The sequence below is a fragment of the Sturnira hondurensis genome, unplaced genomic scaffold, assembly GCF_014824575.4.
Source record: "Sturnira hondurensis isolate 20B ecotype Veracruz unplaced genomic scaffold, ASM1482457v3 Scaffold0019216, whole genome shotgun sequence".
NCBI classification, from domain to species: domain Eukaryota; kingdom Metazoa; phylum Chordata; class Mammalia; order Chiroptera; family Phyllostomidae; genus Sturnira; species Sturnira hondurensis.
In genome coordinates this window covers 6,690,929-6,711,565 of record NW_028091847.1, presented here as the reverse complement: position 1 = coordinate 6,711,565, position 20,637 = coordinate 6,690,929, and the positions used below count along the sequence as shown (strand labels likewise).

Genomic DNA, 20,637 nt, shown 5'->3' with positions numbered 1-20,637 from the left:
TATGCTAGGGATAAGAAGTCTTACACAATGCTTACCATTTGCCAACTACCTTATTATATTCTTTACTTTTTGGACAACTCTGTGAAGTAGGTACTTTCATGATCCCTATTTTTAAAGATGAATTAAACTGAGGCACAGGTAGGTTAAATAAATTTGCTCAAGGTGTCAAAGCTAGGAAGTGGCTGAACTGCGATTCAGACTTGGAGTCTGTCTGTATAATCGTTACACTCTTAATCATTATACTAAAATGTCTCTCATTTTCTTCAGTCATCTCTTGGGCCTCATTGACACATATGTGACTGAAAATGGTGGAGTCCAGTTCAAGGGTTAGGGAAAGAACATTGTGAAATGCCTAATAAGGCGTTCTCTCCTATCAGACACGATTGCTGTGCACATACCCATATATCCATATGCGTTAGAGCCGTTAGTCCCCACAGCTTGGGTGCCAGTTCCTTTCAGATCAAGCCCTTAGTATTACATTGCTAAGACTTTGGGTGAAAATTTAACTGTTATTCATGGGAAAAATATTTTTATTATTTACTTTTTTAAAATCCTCACTGGATATGTTCATTGATTTTTTGACAGAGGAAGGGAGAGAGAGACATCCGGTGAGAGAAACATAGATTGGTTGTCTCGTATGTGAACCTGCAACCTAGGTATGTGTTCTGACCGGAAATCGAACCCACAACCTTTTCACCAAAAGAATGATGCTTCTACCAACTGAGCCACCCAGCCAGGACAGGAAAAATATTTTCTTTAAAGTTTATATTTGTTGAAAAAGATAATTAATGAAGATATTTTGATTCAGACTTGTAATGCAGGAACCTGTCAAGCAAGGAACTATGTTTAAGTATTAAGCATGCTACGCTATTAAGACTTGAGACTTAGTAGTAACCTTTGTTGCAGTCTGTGTTTAATTAAGTAGGATTTAAATTATCTTATTGTCACAATCCATTGTGAAATAGAGTCAGTGCCATGTTAAAGGACTGAAGTTGAGGATACTCACTTGAAATAGCAATAGAGTTTATTAATTAAATTAAGGCTTCTGCTCTGGCCAGTGTGGCTTGGTTGGAGCGTCATCCAGTAAACCGCAAGGCCGCAGGTTTGATTCCGTGTCAGGGCATATGCCTAGGTTGTGGGTTCAGTCCTCTGTCAGGGCATGTTTGAGAGGCATCCAGTCAGTATTTCTACACCAGTGTTTCTCCCTCCATTCCTCTTTCTCTAATACCATCAGTAAGCACAACTTCCAGTGAGGATAAAAATAGTAACAATAATAAAGTCTTCTGATCAACTTAAATAGGCTGTCTATATTATGTCTGTTGAATGAATTGGCTCCTTTTGTGTTTTTATTTTATGTGGTTAAAAATACATATATTTTTATGTCTTTAGCAGGAGAAAATAAAACTTACTACATATATATGTATAGGAACCCCACCATGAAAGAGTTAGCGATAGACAGAGGTAGCCTTACAACACGTTGTAATCTAGGGATGAGGGGGCAATGAGCCTTGGGGGCTTTAAAGGCTCATTGCAGGATGATGAGAAGAGCAGACTCAGTGAATAAAAGTTTGCCCTGCTGTGTAGGTGAGTCAGAAAGTTTATCACTGATAATCTCCCAGGGGCGAGCCCTCTAATTCAAATTTTTCTGGGCAATTAAGGGCAGGGGAAAGAATTTTCTTTAGAGCCTGTGGCTAAAATAGCTTTTAGCTCAAAACAGTCTGCATCCCACAGAGGCACATCTTGGAGTGACTCACTCTGGACCCCCACAGTTCCCTCCTTTGAAACGTCCCTGGAAGTTTCACATTCCAGAATTTGGCCTAGTAGACTGTTCTGTATCTCATTAAACCAGTCTCAGTCTTGAGAAAAGTTCAATTTAGGTAAACAGTTGTATCTCATCTCAGGAGGTGGTGATTCAGGTGGGCTCCCAAAGTTAACGCCTATGGTGCAAACTATGGGGTATTTAATGAGAAGCATGTCTATGGAAACAAAAAGGCTAATCGTTGGAGCTGACTATAATCTCAGTTTCTGAGTTTTGAAAGCAGTCAAGAAGATTTCTAGGTGTCTCTCTCTAATCACCTTTAGGTAGATTGCATGCAGGCAGTTACAGTCTCTCAGGAGTCTCCAGGTTTAGCAGTTTGAATGTCTAGTAATCTTTCGGCAGCAGGCACAAAGATTATTCATACATGAGCTATGGTTGTGATTCTTCTGAAGTCTACATCCAGTCATCCCATTTTAGCTTTCATGGCCTTGGAAAGAAGGTGGTTTTAGTTCTCAGCGACTCCAAGTCAAAGGATGGAAAATGAAAATGTTAATTTGGACGACTGCAGCCAGATATTCAAGAAAACTAGAAAAATTCAGGATCCAGTGCAGTTTATAGGTAAAAATAACAAAATTTAAAACACTCAAAAGGCGATTTACAGCACTAGAATCTGATATCCACAAAGGTGTATGGTTTCTATTAAAACAATTTTTCTCTCTAAAATCACCCCCACCTTTAACAAAGATAACCAAATTAAGACATACTATATCTGTAAAGTGAGTCTAATTTCAGTAAACTTGGCCTGATATTTGAATAAGTCCACCAAGAAAAGTAATCAGCCACATAGGTTCTTTTAACCCTGCTTTGCTGTAATTTTCTATAAGGACTTTGCTGTCTGAACTTGAAAAAACTTACCAAGCCTAAGAAACCAAGCGTCATACTTACCATCAGACTTTGCCCACAATACCTATAGAATTGGGATGAATCCCTCTCTCTTCGAGGTAGGTACCCATTCTATCTTGAGATTCTTTCCGTGAATCTCCCAGGAAGGAACATTTGTTCCTTACCTGGAAGGACTATTGAGAGTCATGTAAGCAAGGTACCAGGCAGTTTTTCCAAGGAACTTTTTATTGGCTTCCAAAGTCAGTTTTGATTCCTTAAAGCTTTCTGGTCATACTGAACCTATGCATATTTCTCTCAAATATGACATTCCAGTCTAAGCCTTGTGTCCTGTTATAAAGAGAACTGATTCGTATTGAACTTTATACAAACATACTGCCTTGAAAATGAAAGTACTCATTGAAAGTCTCCAAAGTCTGAAGGGATGAAAGACAGAAAAAAATGTTTCAAATGCCTACAAAAAAGTGAAATTTACCAAAGTGCTCTAGGTCATAGGTACTTTAAGAGAAAGAAACAAAAAATCTTTATATGTAGAAAACAAAAGATTTTAAAAATCAGCATTTCAAATAAAAAGTCATAAAATTGTACTTCTTCTCATCTGTTCACTCAGTCCTGTGTAATTAAATTTGTTCTGCTTGAATCCAGTTTTTCCATTTGTTCTACCTTGCCTCATAATTGAAGGTAATAGGGTCAAACTCCAAGGAGTTTGCAAGTCTGTCCATTAAAATTCATATGATTTGCTCAATGAAGCAGGTACTCCAATCACTAGAGATTTTGGAAGTTACACCCCAGGGTGGAAACATTTTCTAACAGTTTTTCTTGCCACTGCATCAGCCTTGTGTCGGGGCGGGGGGGGGGGGGGGGTTCACCTCATCCCCAATACATCACACAACATCAAGAACATACCGAAAACCCAAACTAAGTGCCAGTTGAATGAAGTTCCACTGAAGTATACTGTGGTCGATGAAGGGATGCGAAAACCTGAACATATGCCAGGGAACCAGAGAACCAGAGAACCAAGCCGTTAGTTGTCTTGGGTTCCCTGTAGCCCTGACTATTTACTTTACAGTCATGGTTCAGCCATTTTAATTAAGTGTATAGTTTTAATGAAATTTTTAGAAGACATTAAGATTTATTTTCATAGACTATAAATTTTAGATAATGTACTTCTAGCTTGCATTTTCTTAAGTTCTTAGCTCCCATTTTTGTCCTCTTTTATTAAACATACTTAACACAAAATGTGATGGGTTTTGCGTTTAGATTTATTGTGTAATTATGTTTTTAATGGTTTTTTCTAATATTGTACTTTGATAGTGTTCTTTCATTTCTCTTTTCTCTATCCTTAATTTTTCCATATAGTAAAAGAGATACAAATTTTAGAAACAATTTTGGCTGCATATTTCACTAACAGTATATCATTCTCAAACATTTGTTGAATATACAGTAGTGACATGTGATGATTCTCCAAAAATTAAAAAAAAATGATATTATTGCTCGATAAATAGCTTCTCTAGATTGAGATTATAGTAATAGTTTCTTTTGCTAGAAAATGAATGTTTTGTAGTAGTTCCTTGTGCTGGAAATGAATGTTCTGTATTTCAGATGTCTTACAACTTTATAAATGGTTACAGTTTAACTTCAGAATTCTAATGGGAATAATTTTGAAATTCTGGCCATTATTTGCTGTAGCTATCAACACTTCATAAAAATCAATTATGGCATGCTTATAAATAAGTCTTCTTAAAATAGGTGACTAGTTATCGACAATGCTTCATTTGTGGATAGTTTTCATTAGCTTGAATACACCTAAGAATTAGGAAGAAGGCGGAAAAAGAACGGCCCCACAGGCAGGTGCTTGGCTCTGGAGCAGTCGTGTCAGGCTTTCATTCTTTCTTCAGTTTGCGTGCGGTTTCAGTAGAGCTTGGTTTTTCTGACTTTTCAGATTATAACGGGTGAGAAGTAATTTAGAAATAGCAGTGGTACGCTTCTACATTAGAGGTAGACTCTGATTAAGAAGAAAGGATTATTAATTTCTACCTTTTTACTTTGTTTTCTTCTTACATGGATCACATCCTTTTATGAATATAAAATTAATAAGTGAAGTCTAAAAAGGAATAGCTGACAGACTTCTAGCAAGTAATAAGATTAAGTAAAAACCATGAAAAACAGGTACAGTTATTTAAAAATTACAGTAATCTCGGCCCAGTTAGACATAGGGTCAAGGAGTTAACTTATCTATCACCTGAGGCATTCTCTGTGCTTTTAAAAGAGTTTTTATTGACTTCTAAGTAATGTATACAAGGTTGAGTCAGAGTTATCTGTAAAGTAATAGAGATGCGTAAGGTACTTAAGAAAGTCTTTTTAATTTAAAGGGGTAACGTCAGTCTGTTTTCCTTCTCTTTATTTTTTTGTACTTTGTTTCTTTGCCCTCTTTTGCAGGTACTGTACCAAATAGAAGTAAACTAACACTGCTTACACGCATTATGAACACAGACAAAAATCCATCACATTCAAATTCATTAATTTTCCCCGCAGGTGCTACAAAGTACACAGATAAAGACAATGGAGGAATGCTTGTGTGGTCTCCATATCACAGTATCCCAGACACCAAATGTAAGTTTTCTGAAATTGAATGTTTGTGCCAGTAAGGATCTATCAACCAATTAAAAATGCAGTTTATATTTGTTTTGGGGTCCCAAAACAAATATATATAAATATATTTATATTTGTTTAGATGCTCGTAAGAAAAACCAGTCTGTCTTTGTTTTGTTTTGTTTTTTGATGGAGGTTGTTGTATTAGCATGTTTTTCCTTTTGAAAGGCAGTGGGTTGATCATTCCAATTTGTGTCAGGCCCAGGAAGACAGAGGAAACCTAGGATCTGATGGCATTGCTGCTTAAATCCTCAAGCAGGGGAGGGAGTTACTATGTAGACATCTGCACAGGCTTTTCCTCAGTGTGTGGAGATGTAAAGAAATGCCTGCAAACTTCAAAGAGCCCACTATCATTACCATTTTAAAGAGGAAAGGGGAAAGAACTGACTTCAGCAGCCATCAATCAGGTCATCTTTGTGCTCTCCATTTCTGGACTGAGACCTTCTGGATCATTGACCATGCACCTCTTGAATCATGGTGTGGCTTTAGACTTCCATGTGATGTAGCGGACCCGATCCTTTGCGGCACATCAGATATAGGAAACGTGCAGGTAACAAAACTAAGATCCCCATCCCTCCATTTAGTTATCATTGAATTTACTAAAAACAAACAAACAAACAAACCCCACTGAACAGCTATGCTAGCAGCTGTAAAATAAGCTTATCTTTCAAAAATATTGACTAATCTTATAGCTGTCCCATGATGGTTTATATAGTCCCATGAGAAGTAATGACCATGAGCATAGTAAGTCTATACTTATTGATGCAGTAAGAGAACTAAAAATTGGAAACTGAGTAATATTTTGCATACGTGATAATTCTTCCTATTTAAGGGCTGTAAAATACCACCAAAAGGTCTAGCTGATAATCTAGGATTAAAAGTTCTTGAAGCATTCTTAGGCAAAAACATGAAATTATAATTGGCCTGGGACTATATACTGAGAAACCTGAAAAGGACTATCAAGTGTCTTTGGTTCAGTCCTCGTTATAGGCCCAGGCTTTCATTCACAAACTGAGTATCAGGGTGTCACTAGCCTTTGCTGTTTTAACACTGTTTTATACAATGGTGCCTTTCTTAGCAAAGTGGTAAACAAAATTCAGAAAACCAACGTTTCCTGGTAGAGTGGTGTCCATGTGGAAGGAATATCCTGGAGGTTTAGGGCTCTGCATTGGAATCGCTGGGGGAACATTTAAAAAGCAAACACTACTGATATTTGGTCTCTATCTCTAACCAACTCAATCAGAGTTTTCAAACATGGAGCCTGGAATTTTTAAAAGCTCCTCTGCTCATTCTAATGCATAGCCAGGGTTAAGAACCACAGCTTGATTGATACTGTTTAGCCTTCTATTTATAGGACTAGAAGACATTTTTGTTAAAGTATAATCAGCATAGATTTAGACCTTTCATATGTTTTAAGTACTATGGGTTCTAAACAAAATATAATATTGGGATTTTCCATACTAAAAACTTACACGCTTAAGGAGATATAATAACATCTATAGAAGATAGTTATTCTAATAGCATTATTTTTCTAATAGCATATTTACATATTAATCTGCACTCTACTGACTAATAATGATAACTAATTCTTATAAAGTACTTAAATGTGCCAGGTGCTATTCTGAGCACTTTACATGTGTTAGCTCATTTATTCTTAGGAGGAAGGTGTTGTTTTTATCACCATTTAGAGTGAGGAAACTAAGGTACAAAAAAGCCAAGTTAATTGCCTAAAGTTAAAACTCTAACAAGAAGGTGGAGAATCGAGCTCAGGTAGACTAGCTGTTCTAGGATCAGAACTCTAACACTGCTTCTCAAAAATTTGCTCAAAGCATATATATGTATACATGTGTATGCCTATATACACATGTGCACATATATAATAATAAATATGAATCAGGAATAACTATAGACTTCACATAAAACTGACTCTTGCTGAGTGTGAAATGGTAGGCTTCTCAGCAAAGAGGCCTTAAAATAGCCAGTATATCATCGGAAGCTGTGCTTATCTAAATAATTCTGATGGCTCCATTTCATATGGTGGATGAATGAAATTGGAATATTCAAGCACCTTTTGTGTACCTAGAAGGAAGAGCTGAAGAAAATTTTAGGGGTACTGAAGTGTACCTAACTATGTTGCTACTGTGTGTAGGTGACAAAAACCGGGAAGGTAAAGCTTTGGGTCAACTCCAAATATGAGATAGGGTCTTAAACAGCTAAATAACTTCAAACGAAGACTGCAGCAAAAAAATCAGTAAATTGTCTGATATTTTACACTGTAATTAGAGTCCATCGGCTACCCTCAGATTGATCTTTTTTATATACAAAAATAATTATACTAATTGAATTTAATAAGTATATGCTTATATGGTCATAGAGAGAAGTCATACTAAGTAAAATTTTAAACCAATGAACTTCTGACCCCATTCATGCAAGTAAAAGTCTTTTGTAATATTTAATAGAAAATGACTTTGGCTATTTTTTACCCCTGGAATATAAATTATCCTGTTTTGTTAAAAAAACAGTATAGACCTGGGCAAATAAAGTAAATATAATTAATTATATAACATTGTTTCATTACAGTGGATGAATATATTGCAATTGCAAAGGAGAAACATGGCTACAATGTGGAACAGGTATGTAAAGAAACATTTTAATACTAAGGCTTGCCTCAATATATACAAAATCCAAAGAGCATCTCATGATCATTTCTGTCTGAAAAGGGCAAGTTCAACCAACTTTAGAGACACCAAAAGTCCGAGCAAAATCTGACCTTTCAGCATTAACAGTTTTGTTTTTATAAACATTATTTTTCTCAAGGGCTTGAACATTTTTCTCTAAATACCTCTGTTTTTATTCTACTTTGAGTTTTTAAAATATCTGAAATGGAGGCCTTCAGTCTTACTCTGGTAAAATGCTTACCAAAAAGGGAAAAATTTTTGAATACAGATAATTCTCTTTGACTTTTTAATCCAAAAGACTTAAGTTATACTTTTTATTTAAAGATATAGTTAAGACTTTTAAACTATGAATGAAATAATTCACAGAGAGATTTTTAAAAATTGGATAACTTTAAAAGGAGATATATATATGGCTATGGTTTATTTATCCCATACTGATGCAGTGATGGAGAACACAGAATCACTTAAATCTCATTTGAACTAAGTATTAGATTAACCTTTGTCAGAATTACTAGTGAAATAAGTCAATTACCTATAACCTGGATTATTAAGAACTAACTTTATAGATAGTAACATGGTTATATAATTAAAAAATCTTTTTTCTGAAATTAAGGTATTTATCTAAATATAGTTATCTTTTCTTACAAATTTGAAGCCTCTGATTATGTATTTGGTTTTTAAGCCTTGACTTACTGTTTAATATTTAAGAAAGTTAATTCTTTAAAATATGACTGTACATATGTTCATTTTCATGTTTGCTTTTAAGTATACCAAAGTATAGAATTTAGCATTAAAACTCAATATTTAAAAGAATAAAACTCTTAAGAAATAAAACTGTATCCCTTAAATGACATCCATACCTTACTGTAAAGATAAAAGCCAACTGCCTACCTATAATAAAAAATTGTGGAATGTTGGAAATCGTTTATTTAAGGCTTCCCTATGATTTGCTAATACAATCATTGAAGTTACTGATATGCATCATGATGATTCTTTGTGAATATTATGATAATAAAGAAGTTTACATATGATAAAAGATTGTTATAGTTGTAGCTTAGGAATTCTTCTTGGAAGTGTTTAGTCCATGATATATTTCTAAAAGGTTAAAACAACTACTGTATTTTTTGGACTATAAGATGCACTCCCCCACCCCCCAAATTTGGGAGAAATAATGGTTGTTAGTGCTGCTGTTGAGTTCTGTTTATATTTATATTGGTGAAGTATTATGTTTATGTTATTAAATATTTTACTACAATTTATTTCAATTTTTTTTCCTGTTTTCCTCCTCTAAAACCTAGGTGTGTCTTACGGTCCGAAAAGTATTTCTCTAAGTCTCAACTGAGCACTTCTAGTTTTGTGTTATGATCAATAATTTTCATTCAACTACTGGTTTACTTATTTTTCCTTTCAGCATATTTTTCTCTACACATTGATCAGTGAATTAATGTAGGTAAAAGTCTTGATATGAGCCTTCAGACCTTCTTTAGTGATTATAATCACTCTCCTCAGTTCACAGATTCTCTAGCAAATGTGGTATGTAAGAACATCCACTATTCTGAGGCCCCGGTTTAAAAGAAAGAAAAAATGAGGTCTGCTACTTCTGCAACCCTGATTAAAAGCCCCAAACTATGAGTGTATCTTCAGTTGAAGTCATAGGCTTAAGATTGTAACATGATTTGTGTTTAACTCTCTTAAGTGTGATAAGTCCATTAACAACCAAAGGGGATTGATTTCTCTTCAAAGGCACTTGGCATGTTGTTCTGGCATAAACATAACATTGAGAAGTCCCTTGCCGACCTCCCGAATTTTACTCCCTTTCCGGATGAGTGGACAGTGGAAGATAAAGTCCTATTTGAACAAGCCTTTAGTTTTCATGGGAAGAGCTTTCACAGGATTCAACAAATGGTACGGTAATTTTGTTCCTAACTGGGATTTCATACCTGAGTGATACCTTATGCTGATATTGAACACTTTCTAACTATTAAATAGAAAAAAAGTTTCCCAATCAAATTTTAATTTTTTAAAAATTTGCAATAAATACATTTGCATATAGTCCTACTGTCCACATTCACTCTAGTGCATGACAGTTATTTGCTATTTTATTGTAATAAGTTAACTTTTATTATGACAAATATATGTATAATAGTATTGTTTAAAAAGAGTTTGTCATTCTGGGAAAAAAATTATAATTTTATTTTTAAATGTTTTCTTTTTTAACATAAGAACTTTTATTTTTAATTTATATTCCTTTAGATATGAAGATCAATTTTTAAATATTCTGTAATTTAGTATTTTTCAGGTGCTGTTGCTTTCTTTTTTTTAGAAGAAAATAGTTCTTTATTTCTAGTTCTTAAATTTTCAGTGTCAAAGTAACATAAACCTGAGAAGTTGCTGCATGAAACACTTTTAACCTGAATGGATAAAAACTAGTTCATGTTTGAAAATATATCTGGGTGTCTTTCATAATCATAACAAACATTATTGATTGGGAGTGTGCATCCTTGTTTGCCTCTATGACAAATCAATACATGATCATTAGTCATTTTAATACCCAAAGACTTGATTTGGTAGCCAAAGTGTATTTGCATTATTTATCATTTCAAACATGGATTTAAAACAAAATGATTTTAAAAAATCATCATTAAGAATTGAATAGTTTTTCCTGAAAACATTATGCTGAGTGAGAGAAGCCATTTATAAAAGGTCACATGTCTGATTTCATTTATATGAAATGTTCAGAGTAGACAAATCCATAGAGATTAGGTTAAGGAGAGAATAAGGAGTGACTGGGGGTGGGTATAGGGTTTCTTTTTGAGGTTATGAAGATGTTGGGAATTTAGTGACGGTTGCACATAGCAGTAAATATACTAAAAACCACTGACTTGTACATTTAAACTGGAGGATTTTATGATACGTGAACTATATACCAATGAAGAATTCTTATTTACATAGGGGGGGAAAATTGTGTGGCACTGACTGCTGGGGACTTCTGGGATCATTCTCACTGTGTTTGTGACAACTTTCTCCCCTCCCTGAGAACAGATAGGCATAATGTCGGTGACGTAGGCGTGAGTAGGGTGCTATGACTATAACACACATTTTATCTTTATCATTTTTGAAAGTACCCATGAAAATGTTTTTATCTATGCCTTTGTTTTCTAAGTATCAAAGAATAATATCAGAAATAGTTATGCTGTTAATTGGAGTTTATGAATTAAACTTGCTGATATTAACATGATTTTTTTTTCAAGCTTCCAGATAAAACAATTGCTAGCCTTGTAAAATATTACTATTCCTGGAAAAAAACTCGATCTAGGACAAGTTTGATGGATCGTCAGGCTCGTAAACTAGCCAATAGACATAATCAGGGTGACAGGTAGGTTGGATACCTTTATATAGATACATTGTTAGGGACACTATTGGATTGATTATATTTTCTGAGGCACAAAAATTATCACAACACATTGTAAGTACTTCTTATCCTTACAGTCACGTTTCTGCTTTGACAGGAAGAGGTGAGTGGTAAAAAAAATCTTATTAGTAAGAACTTTCTTTAACTCATTAGCTGTTAATGATAGCCAGCAAACATTTCAACTGAGTTACTTTTGATCTGTGTTTGACTATAATCCCAAATGCTTCCTTTTAGTATTAATATATTTAATACATGTATTTAGAATCTATTAAATATATCTAATAACTATATTCTATAAAAGATGCTCTTTCCACAATTACCTCAGTAATTGAAGTTCACATTATTGTAACTGTATTACTATGGTAGTATAAAATAATTTCATTAACTCGTTTTTGTCTGTCTTTATTGTCCAACTGGAAAACTGAAATAATAATAAGTATTATATCAAATTAATATGTGTTCTTTTTTCCAAATGACATTTCTTTCTAAATATCTTTCCTATCGAGGTTTTTTTCCAGCTAAAAATGTTTGCTAAAATGAATCTCTGCTTTAAATGTTTCTCAGCACTACAGAAATCTGTATCATAAAAGCTCGTCTTCCCAAGGACAGCCCTTGTTCTGCTGGGAAATACTTAGTAAACTTATTAGCAAGGTGTATGACCCTTTGATAAGAGCACTGGAATGCAATAAAAAAGAAAGGAAGGAAGTTTACTGTCTCTGTCTCTTCTCAGTGATGATGATGTGGAAGAAACCCACCCAATGGATGGAAATGATAGTGATTATGATCCCAAAAAAGAAGCCAAGAAAGAGGTAATGTTGATCATCAGAGCGCTTATAGTTGTCCTATACATGCATTCAGAAAGAATGAAGACTAGTTCATAATAAGAAAAACGTTTTTACATAATGATTTGGGTGGTTGTAAATTCCAGTATTAGAGTTTTTTGAAAACCATTAATATCTAGAACTCCAGTTAATTAGTGGTTTAAGCAATTTGGGGGTTATCCCATCCACTCAGAAGGATCAAAAGCCCTGTCACCATCCCTAATTGTTAATCCATAGAAAGGAAGTAAAATACCCTCAGATGTATCTAGAGTAAAATTAAGCTTTCTGGTTGTTACCCAGTTTTTATTGAAAACATTTTTTTGTTTCGTATTATACCAAACGAGTAGCATTTGGAAATAAGTAACAGCTACACTGACAGCAGTGAAAATGGAAAGCTGCCTCAAACGAAAAATGGAAGAATTTCTTAGTGTGGTGATAATAATGATGACTTAAAATCATTAAGAATGGGGTAAATTGATATACATGCCTATTTAGACCAAATGTTGATAGGTAAAGACTTATGAGCTATAGGCAGCTGTGGAATAATGAAAATAACATTGAAACTGGAGATAGAGTATGACCGCATCCAATTTAATGACTTACTCCTTCTAAGGAACTCAGTGCCATGGCCCATTCTAGTCATTCTCTTAAACTCTTTCATCAGTGAAATTTTAAAAATTCTATTCTTACCTCAACTTGGTATTTTACTAATTGTGTGAATATTGCTAAGTGGTCTCAAATTTATTCATTCCTTTTTTCCCCCAAGTCTGCCTGGTTTCCCCGAGCCCAGTAATCAACTACGTCAGTTGTTCTCTTTCCAGGATCTTTCGCCTGCCATTTCCCTCATCCTTCCAGCCTGCCTGCCTAATCTCATACACCCACACTGCTCTTCTTGGTCTGAAAGGCACGGCAGGGGGTATGGCACAATCACAGAAATTCCTGCTCCTTACAAAAAGCAGTTTTCAATCACAGTGTAGTCCTTAGCAGCTCTTAGTTTTTAACCATTGGTAACCCTAAGTTTTTTCCATTGGTGAAATAAAAACAATAGGATTGTTTTGAGAATTAGAGGTAGTATGTATAAAAGCACTTTGTACCCAGAACTTAGTCAATCTTGAATAAAAGTCACTGTGGTTCTGTTATCTGAGGAACTTTTTTTTCAGCAACTATTTTGAACACTCACCCTTTTCTGCACATCACATAGGTGCAGATAAGATTTTGGGGGGAGTACCTCTCACTCCCCCCAAAATCTTGGCAGATAACTTCACCTTCTACTTCACAGAGGAAATATCAATCAGGAACTCATTTCAGTTCTAGTCCTCCCCCTAACCTTTGTGCTACCCCATACTGCCCTTTTCATCTGAGTATATCTAAACTTAAAACATTATATTACAGTTTTTCTCACTAAGCAGTGAACTCTTTGAAGGTGGAGTCTGAGTTACATTGTACATCTTGTATCCCTTAGCACAGAGATGTCAAACTCATTTTCACTGGGGGCCATATCAGCCTAGTAGTTGCCTTCAACCATGTGATTACATTGGTGGCTGAATGTGATTTTAGGTCTGTGTAAATGTAACTACTCTGTAACAGTTAAGCAAGAGCTTGGCGCTGCCACCAGGTAGAAACAAGGTGCTGGGCCAGATTCAGCCCATGGGCTTTGTGTTTGCCACCTGTGCCTTAGCACTTGACGTAGTGCTCTTGTTCACTTTCTTACCAATACTTGATATGAACAGACTTTTAAAATGTTATAACTCTGGTAGTATGAAATGATATTTAGTACCCTCTGCTGAGTGAACAGTCTATGCCTGAATGCCTCTCTCTCCCTGTAAGGTTCCTTCCCTTGTTCTGCTTATTTCACTGATTGTTTGAGCCTATTGATCCCTTCATATCGCCTCTAGGACTTTTTCCATCAGTCATCCCTTCTCTGTGCTGTATTTTCATCCTTTCCATGACAGCTAAAAATAAGCACAAGTCTTCCATTTAAAAGTGTAACTTGCCCTGGCCAGTGTGGCTCACTTGATTGGAGCATCATCTGCTAAACCAAATTCTCAGGTCAGATTCTGGGTCAGGACACATAGGCTTAGGTTGCAGGTTCAGTCCCAGTGGGGCAGGTAGGAGAGGCAACCAAGTGATGCTTCTCTATCACATCAGTGTTTCTCCCCTTCTGTCTCTCCCCCTTCCCCTCTCTCTCACAGTGGTGAGCATGTCCTGGGGTGAGGATTAAACAAACAAACATAACTATCTCTCAACTAGTCTGCACAAAAACCTGTTCCTTAGCACTGCTTCGCTCCAGAGTCTGCCTCCGTCAGGCTTCTTTTGTCCCGTCCGAAACTACTGACAGGTCAACAGTGACCTCCTAGCTGCCAAATCCAGGGATTTAACATTATTCATTGTATTCTACTTGTTATTTCTATGTCATTTCAAGTTATTGACCCCTTCATCTTTTATAACACCAGTCTCTCATTTATGTCTGCCTTTTTTTTTGCCCTTAAGATTTTGTTTTTAGACAAAGGGGAAGGAAGAAAGAAGGGGAGGGAAACATCAGTTGGTTGCCTCTCACACACCCCCACTGGGGACCTGGCCCGGCACCCAGGCATGTGCCCTGACTGGGAAATGAGTCAGTAACCCTTTGGTTCACAGGCCAGTGCTCAATCCCCTGAGCTACACCAGCCAGGGCTCTCTACCTTTTTAGTTGTTTCAATTTTAGTGACTCTTTTTCAACTATTCAGTTTATTTTGTTGTTACTTTTTAAATTCTCTCATAGAACTGTAAATTTTGGCCTCCTTCTTTGTTTTTCTGTTCGATTGCCTTATTTTTAGGTGGTATTATCTGAATTATCTTCTCTCATAAACAGGCCACCCAACTTTACACACCACACCTTCCAATCCATTCTTTACCCTATTGCCAAAACAATATTTTAAAACCAAATTTATTGCTTGTAACCCTTCCGTGACTTTGTCTTTTTTTTTAAAAAAAAAAGCCCACCAACTCTCTAGCTACGCTTTCTTCACCCCATCCCGTGTTTCCAATTACTAACAGAGTTGTAGATAAGATTTTAAGTTACATGCATTTTGTCCTATGGTTATATTGGTTATAAACTCCTTTATTCTGGAGTTTTCTTTCTTCCCAAATCTGCCAAGGAAATTCCTTATAACTCTGCAAGATACAGCTTCTCTGTAAAAATCTCCTGTGCTTTATCTTAAATTGACCACTTCCTTATTCTTCTTTGAATCTATCGCAGTACTCACGCAGGGGAGTACATGTTTATTGCTGACAGTTTCCTCTCTCCTACCCACCTATCCCTGGTGGTAAACTCTTTAAGAGCAAAAATTATATCTTATCTACAGGTCCTGGTACATAGTAAACATTCCGTCAAATTTATTATAATTATGCACTCTTAATTATTGTACAAATCTGAGATTAAGGATTTGGGTTATCTAGAAAATATGTGTGTTTGTAGAATACTATTTTGTCTAACTATGTGAGATGATACATACAGGTTTTGTCTTTGTTTGCGTATGAGTTCATCCTATTAGCAAACAAGGTGAAGGGAGAATAAGTCAAAAAGTAAAAGAGTATTGCAGGGTTGTGGTCCAGGGCTGACACTGCATGTCAGCAGCTTCATTCATGTCTCTGCTCTTTCACAGATGATAGGGACATCAGGCAGGGAATGGTGCTATATGATTGCCTTTAACACAGATCTAACTTCTGTAAGTTGTGAACTACACATACCTTAGACCAGGGGTGTCAAACTCATTTTCACCGGGTGCCACATCAGCCTTGTGGTTGCCTTCAAAGGGCTGAATGTAATTTTAGGACTGATGAAATGTAACTACTTCTTAACTAGGGGCAAGGAGCTCAGCACTGCTGCCCCGGGTAGAAACAAGGTGCTGGGCCAGACAATAAGGTGGAGGGCCAGATTCAACCCTCAGGCCTTGAGTTGGCCACCTGTGCCTTAGAGTGTGTACAGTGTAAAGAAAAGTGATAAACACCAGTGTGTTCATCACTGAACTTAAGAAACAGAAGTCCTGTGTGTGTTTCCTTAATTGCACCTCCTCCCCCTTCTCTCCAAAGGGAACCTCTCTCCTGAAAAGGGAACCCTATCTTGAAACTTACCAATTATTCATTTCCCTTATTTTAATAGTTTTATCATATATGTATGTGTCTCTGAGCAACTCTTACTTAGTTTGTTCATTTCAAATTTTCCTTAAATGGAATCATATTGTGTATGTTCTTCACTTACCTATATTTTGTTGTTGTCCAATATGGTTTTGCAATTCATTTTATTGCTGTATTATAGTATTTTGTTGTATTCATATGCCACAGCTTATCCATTCTTTCACTCTTGGACATCATTTCCAGTTTTTTATTATAATGAACAATACTGATAAGTACTGATAAGGAAATATCCTCTGTGTGTGTGTATATATATATGTGTGTGTGTGTGTGTGTGTGTGTATATATGAGTTCATTATTTGTATATACATATATATATGAGTTCATATATATGTATATACATATATATATATGAGTTCATATATATGTATATACATATATATATATGAGTTCATATATATATATATATGAGTTCCCATTGGACAGTGGTTCTTAGCATTGGACAGTAGTTCTTACCTAGGTGTAGTATTGCCCCTGCAGGGGGCATTTAGAAATTAGGGAGGATTTTCCATTGTTACTGTACGGTGATTGTGAGGTACCACTGGCACGTAGTAGGAAAGAGCTGACTTCGTAGTCAGCTCTCTTGACATGCACAGCACAGTTGGTTCCATAAAAATGCCAACATTGACTTTTACCCTACAATACCCTACAATGGTTTGGAGTCAAATTATTGTTTTGGCTACAGCAGTCCTCTCTCCTTATGTACAGAGGATACATTCCAAGCCCCCAGTAGATGCCTGAAAGCACGGATAGTACTGAACCCTACATATGTTAATATAGTATGTTTTCTCGTATAGAGGCACACCTTTTTCCTTAATCAGTATCCTAGCACCAACTCTAGTGGAAATGTGGCAGCAGCCTCTTCACCGGCAGCTACATCTCCAGGAATCCTTAGGTTTTTCGGTTCACACCCACTCCTGACTCTGGGTGATCACCCTTTACTTGCAGGAAGTGGTTTGGTGTCACTCCTTTCCGGGGATCCGTTGCCGAAGCGTCCTTATAGGCTCAGTGCATTCTGGCCCAACACACCGCCAGTCAGAACATGTTTTCTATTCATCTTCCACCTACAAATTTCATGTGTTTTCCATCTTAACTAAGTATTTATCACCCATGGTGGCCATAACTTTTATAGTTTGAGATGTGACAGCAAAACTAGTATGAATTTCTCCTTTTTTCACAATTTCATTGATAGAAGATTTGTTCTTACTGTAGGTCTTAACAAACCCAGTGTACAATTTTTTCTTTATTAATCGGAGAACTTTCACCTTTTCACTTAAAGGAAGTACTTCACGGCTTCCCTTTGGCATATCTGAATTGCCATCATCATTATTCTTGTGCTTTGGGGCCATTATTAAGTAAAATAAAGGTTACTTGGACAAAAAGCACTGTGGTACCACGACAGTCTCTGTGATACCTGAGACCACCGCTAAGTGACTGACAGGCAGGGAGCATGTACAGCAGTGACACGCTGGGCAAAGAGGTGGTTCGTGTGCCCGATGGGACAGAGCAGGGCAGTAGGAGATTTCACCACCCTACTCAGAGTGGCATGCAGTTTAAATTTTATGAATTGTTTGTGGAATTTTCACTTAATTTTGGAACACAGTTGACTGCAGGTAGCAAACTGCAGAAAATAAAATTAGGGGCACGGGTAGACTACTGTATAACCCTGTCCAACTTTCCCAGGTAACAGCACGTTGTTTTCCACATTTGACGTGCTTACACTGGTCTCTCAGAGTACTGATTACTTCTTGCCAACGCTTGATATAATTAGACTTTTAAAATGTTACAAATCTGGTAATCTGAAATGGTATCTCATTGTGTTCTCAGTTTTATTCATCAGATTACTGATGAGGCTGAATATTTTTCCATCTGTTAATTTTTTAAGTATATTTTATTGATTATGCTATTACAGTTGTCCCAATTTTTCTCCCCTTTATCTCCCTCAGTCCTGCACCCCCCACCTTCCAGCATTCCACCCCACCCCTTAGTTCATGTCCATGGGTTGTACATATAAGTTCTTTGACTTCTCCATTTCCTGTACTATTCTTAACCTCCCCCTGTATATTTTGTACCTACCTATTACACTTCTTAATCCCTGTACCTTTTCTCCCATTCTCTCCCTCTCCCCCTTCCCACTGATAACCCTCCTGTGATCTCCGTTTCTGTGATTCTGTTCCTGTTCTTTTTGTTAGTTTTTGTTTTTTAGGTTCAGTTGTTGATAGTTATGAATTTGTTGTTTTATTGTTCATAGATCTTGATCTTTTCTTTTTTTGATAAGTCCCTTTAACATTTTCTGTAATAATAGCTTGGTGGTGATGAACTCCTTTAGCTGTACTTTGTCTGGGAAGTACTTTATCTGCCCATTGATTCTAAATGATAGCTTTGCTGGGTAGAATAATCTTGGATGTAGGTCCTTGGCTTTCATGGCTCCGAATACTTCTTTCCACCCCTTCTTGCCTGTGAGGTTCCCTTTGAGAAATCAGCTGATGGTCTTATAGGAACTCCTTTGTAGGTAACTGTCTCCTTTCTCTTGTTGCTTTTAAGATTCTCTCCTTATCTTTAAATTTGGGTAATGTAATTATGATGTGTCTTGGTGTGTTTCTTCTTGGATCCAACTTCTTTGGGACTCTGTGTCCTGTGCACTCAGTCCACTGAGCTACACCAGCCAGGGCTGTTTCCAAAGTTTTTTATTTCTAAGTGTTCTGTTTGGTTCCTTTCCATATCTGCTTTGTTGGTTTTGATAGACTCATTTTCCTTATAAGAATATCCATATTTTCAGTTATTTTATTTCTTTGTACACATATAACACATTTATTGTGTTATCTTTAGTAATGCTAATATTCACAGTCTTTGCAGATATAATTCTGTTGTTTGCTTCATTGTCTCTCACTCACAGGACTTGCATAGCAGTTTGTGGTTGTGAGCTTACTTTCCTTGGAGCATACTTGAGAAAAAAGTTGAGACCTGGGTTTAAAGTGCGTTTTTCTAGAGATAGTTTGCATTTGCTTCTGCTAAGTGTCTGAAAGCCCTACTGTCCTGGAACACTTTAAATTTTTGATTTTGGGTTTTTCAGGCCAGACAGGTGATAACAATTTAGTCCTCAAACCTGCCTGAATGTAGGCCTAGAGTTGGGGATTCACAAGCTTTGGTTTCTTTTCCATTCAGCCAAGGAAAGGAAGGCATGACTTCCTTTAATCATTCTCTTCTCTGTAGGACAAGGGCATTTTTTTCTACCTGCACAATGGTGAAGTCCCTTCCAGAGTTCTGGCTTTATGTCCTGTACCCTGTACCTGCAGCCCATCGAAGCCTGTGTTTTAGGCACATGCCAACTCCTGCATACTCACTTTTCCTTCTGCATTTTTGTTTTCTCAGCATTTCTGGTCTCTGAGGAATTTCCTCACTTCCCTACCACCTCAGAAATGAATTTTAAAAGATTTTTTTCCAAAAATACTTGATGTAGCAATTTTAGGAGTGATGAACTGGGGGAGTTTCCCTGAACATCAAGTCTGTATGTGGTTTGGAGGTGGTTTTTAAGCAACAAAGTGGATTATGCTTTATTGTATCATTTTTTATAACTTTTGCTCAGAGTTCCTTTTCTAAAAAATTGGATTATTAAATCTATTCTGTAAAATAGCCTTCAACTTAATGGACATAGGTTCTAATGGATTCCTGTCTCAGAGGCACAAAATAACATTATATTTTTATATCACATTTTAAGAATATTGCAAGTAATAATGAAATTCTATTTACTTGGACCAATGAAGTTCATGGTCATCATTATTATAAATTTCTTAATGTCTTCCAAAATGCAAAATTCACACTTTTGTTTTATTTATTGATAAATAGACTTGAAGTTTAGAAATGTCATAATTAAGATAATTCTGTGTCTTTTTTAACCTTTGGTTAGAGGCATGCTCCTCCATAAACAACTATAAAATGAAAGTGAAAAGTTATCTCTTTTTATCAGCTGTCTAGTCTGCCACTTCTCATAAGTCCTAATTTGCTTTTTTTTTATTTAAAAAACTTCGTGCTTAGTGTTATAGCAATTTTGTTTGTTTGTTTGTTTAGCTCTTTATAACTTAGGAAAAACATCCCTTCTTAAAGAAAAACAGGAATAGTTTAGAGTCCAACTTATTTTTTTCTTTTTTCAGAGTTCTCTGGGTATAGAAATCAAACATTTTATTAAGTGGATTAATCAAGAATAAGTTATGTTGTATGCTTATTTTTCCCTAACTGGTGAAC

General features: G+C 36.0%; 1 protein-coding gene across 6 annotated transcripts in view; it reads left to right on the top strand.

The window, feature by feature from the left end:
- Nucleotides 1–20,637, top strand: part of RCOR3 (REST corepressor 3) — a 48,746-nt gene that overhangs the window by 5,885 nt on the left and 22,224 nt on the right. For 4 of the 6 annotated variants that reach the window (XM_037027643.1, XM_037027641.1, XM_037027642.1 and 1 more), the window contains exons 3-7: nucleotides 5,195–5,272; nucleotides 7,892–7,944; nucleotides 9,733–9,894; nucleotides 11,241–11,365; nucleotides 12,132–12,210. In XM_037027643.1, coding sequence (XP_036883538.1) covers nucleotides 5,195–5,272; nucleotides 7,892–7,944; nucleotides 9,733–9,894; nucleotides 11,241–11,365; nucleotides 12,132–12,210 — 497 coding nt within the window. Of the gene's footprint in view, nucleotides 1–5,191; nucleotides 5,273–5,479; nucleotides 5,862–7,891; nucleotides 7,945–9,732; nucleotides 9,895–11,240; nucleotides 11,366–12,131; nucleotides 12,211–20,637 lie in introns of those variants that run through there. The other 2 variants (XM_037027645.1, XM_037027646.1) reach the window with 2 other exon arrangements.